The sequence below is a fragment of the Apteryx rowi genome, unplaced genomic scaffold, assembly GCF_003343035.1.
Source record: "Apteryx rowi isolate R43461 unplaced genomic scaffold, aptRow1 scaffold_67, whole genome shotgun sequence".
In the NCBI taxonomy this organism is placed as follows: domain Eukaryota; kingdom Metazoa; phylum Chordata; class Aves; order Apterygiformes; family Apterygidae; genus Apteryx; species Apteryx rowi.
Genome location: NW_020450949.1, coordinates 793,015 through 795,024, shown reverse-complemented (window position 1 = coordinate 795,024; position 2,010 = coordinate 793,015). Strand labels below are relative to the sequence as shown.

The window sequence follows — 2,010 nt, the reverse complement described above, 5'->3', positions numbered from 1 at the left end:
GCCTGGCAAAGCCCCGGCGCTCGCAGCCCGGCCCCAGACGGCGGTCGCTGGTGCGGATTAGCCCCTTCCAGACTGCTCGGAAAGCGGCTCTTCGGCACTGCCAACCTGCCCCTTACCGCGGTGTGCCGGCTGCCCCGCCGGCGCCGGCCCCTGCAGTCGGGACGCAGGCGGGGGAAGAGGCCAGCGCCGTGGCGGCTCGGTGGCCGTGCGGGCCTGGCACGGAGCCGCCTTGCCGATGGGATGGGATGGGGTGGGATGGGATGGGACGGGAGGGAGGAGAGCTGCGGGAGCAGCGCCAGGCCCAGGGACGCCGCGTGGCCGCGCAGCGCTGGCCGCGGCCCTTCTCACGGTTACAAGGATCAATTATTAAGGACCCGCGATCTTTGCGATAACAGAGCGGAGTATTTATTGCTCTTCCTTTTTTAAATATTCAACAGGTTTTTATGGAGTGCTTAATAAACCAGCTCCCTGCGCGGCTGGGGTAGGCCACCAGCCGCTGGCTGCGGGGACGTGGGGACGCGGGGATGCGGGGACGTGGGGATGCAGGGATGCAGGGATGTGGGGACGTGGGCAGGGCGGCGCTTGCTGCAGCGCTCGGCCGTGGGCCCGAGGGCTCTCTGCTCCCTGCTCGCTGGGCCAGGGGCTGCCGCATGCCAGCGGAGCCGGCGCGGCCGTGGCTGCTGTCACCCAGTGCCGTCGTGTGGGCCCGGCTGCCCCCAGGCAGCTCTGCGGCGCAGCCTCCTGCAGCAGCCCCATGGTTATTGGGTGCCTAAGCCGCTTATTTAAAAATACTGCTAAATTGCAGTGTCCAAAAACAGCCGAAGGAATGGGATTAGCTTAAGCACGCTTACTGCCTTAATGACCTCCCGCGGGAGCTGCAGCACCTGCGAGGGGAGCTAGCGGAGAGCCGGGGTGCAGGRTCACGGCCTGCAACGCCTGGCGGCGGGGCTGCTCCCCGTGCCCGTGCGTCCCCGTGTCCCCGTGTCCCCTGCACCCGTGCATCCCCGCGCTGTGCCCGGGCGCGGCGGGTGACCGGCGCCGCGCTCCCCTTGCAGCACGCTCAGCGCGCAGACCAAGACCGGTGCCACCCCTCTGTACCTCGCCTGCCAGGAGGGCCACCTGGAGATCATCCAGTACCTGGTGCAGGACTGCGGCGCCGACCCCCACGTGCGCGCCAACGACGGCATGACGCCCCTGCACGCCGCCGCCCAGATGGGCCACAACACCGTCATCGTCTGGCTGGTGAGCGCGGCGGGCGGGCGGGCGGGATGGCGGGCGGGCGTTGGGGGCCACGGCGGCGCCGCGCTCAGCCGCCGCCACCGCCGCCAGATGAGCTTCACCACGGTGAGCCTCGCGGAGCGGGACGCCGACGGCGCCACGGCCATGCACTTCGCCGCCAGCCGCGGCCACGCCAAGGTGCTGAGCTGGCTGCTGCTGCACGGGGGCGAGATCAGCGCCGACGCCTGGGGGGGCACGCCGCTGCACGACGCCGCCGAGAACGGCGAGCTGGAGGTGGGTGCCGGCGCGGGGCGGCGGGGGGTGGCGGGCACACGGCTCGCCGGCGCCCCAGCCCCTGCCACGCGCCCGCCTCCCCCCAGTGCTGCCAGATCCTGGTGGTCAACGGTGCCGACCTCAGCGTGCGTGACCAGGACGGCTACACGGCGGCCGACCTCGCCGACTACAACGGCCACGGCCACTGCGCCGAGTACCTGCGCACCGTGGAGAACATGGTAGGGGGGCGCCGGGGCGGTGCGGGGCCGGGGGGCCGCGCGGTGCCCCACGCCCCGGGCTGAGCCAGCCGCGCCGCTGTGCCGGCAGAGCATGGAGCACCGCGTGCTGTCGCGGGACCCCTCCGCCGACGGGGAGTGCCGGCAGCCCGACTCGGGCATGTCGTCGCCCAACACCACGGCGTCGGCGCCGCAGGCRCGCTTCGAGGTCGGCTCCCCCGCCAGCACCCTCTCCAACTACGACTCCTGCCGCTCCAGCCAGTCCAGCACCGGCGAGAAGCGG

At 71.9% G+C, this 2,010-nt stretch overlaps 1 protein-coding gene across 1 annotated transcript in view; it reads left to right on the top strand.

The window, feature by feature from the left end:
- The window catches only part of ESPN (espin), a 12,741-nt gene that overhangs the window by 3,540 nt on the left and 7,191 nt on the right, over positions 1-2,010 (top strand). Inside the window, exons 3-6 of the mRNA XM_026085434.1 lie at positions 1,056-1,242; positions 1,330-1,512; positions 1,599-1,730; positions 1,819-2,006. Coding sequence (XP_025941219.1) covers positions 1,056-1,242; positions 1,330-1,512; positions 1,599-1,730; positions 1,819-2,006 — 690 coding nt within the window. The remainder of the gene's footprint in view (positions 1-1,055; positions 1,243-1,329; positions 1,513-1,598; positions 1,731-1,818; positions 2,007-2,010) is intronic.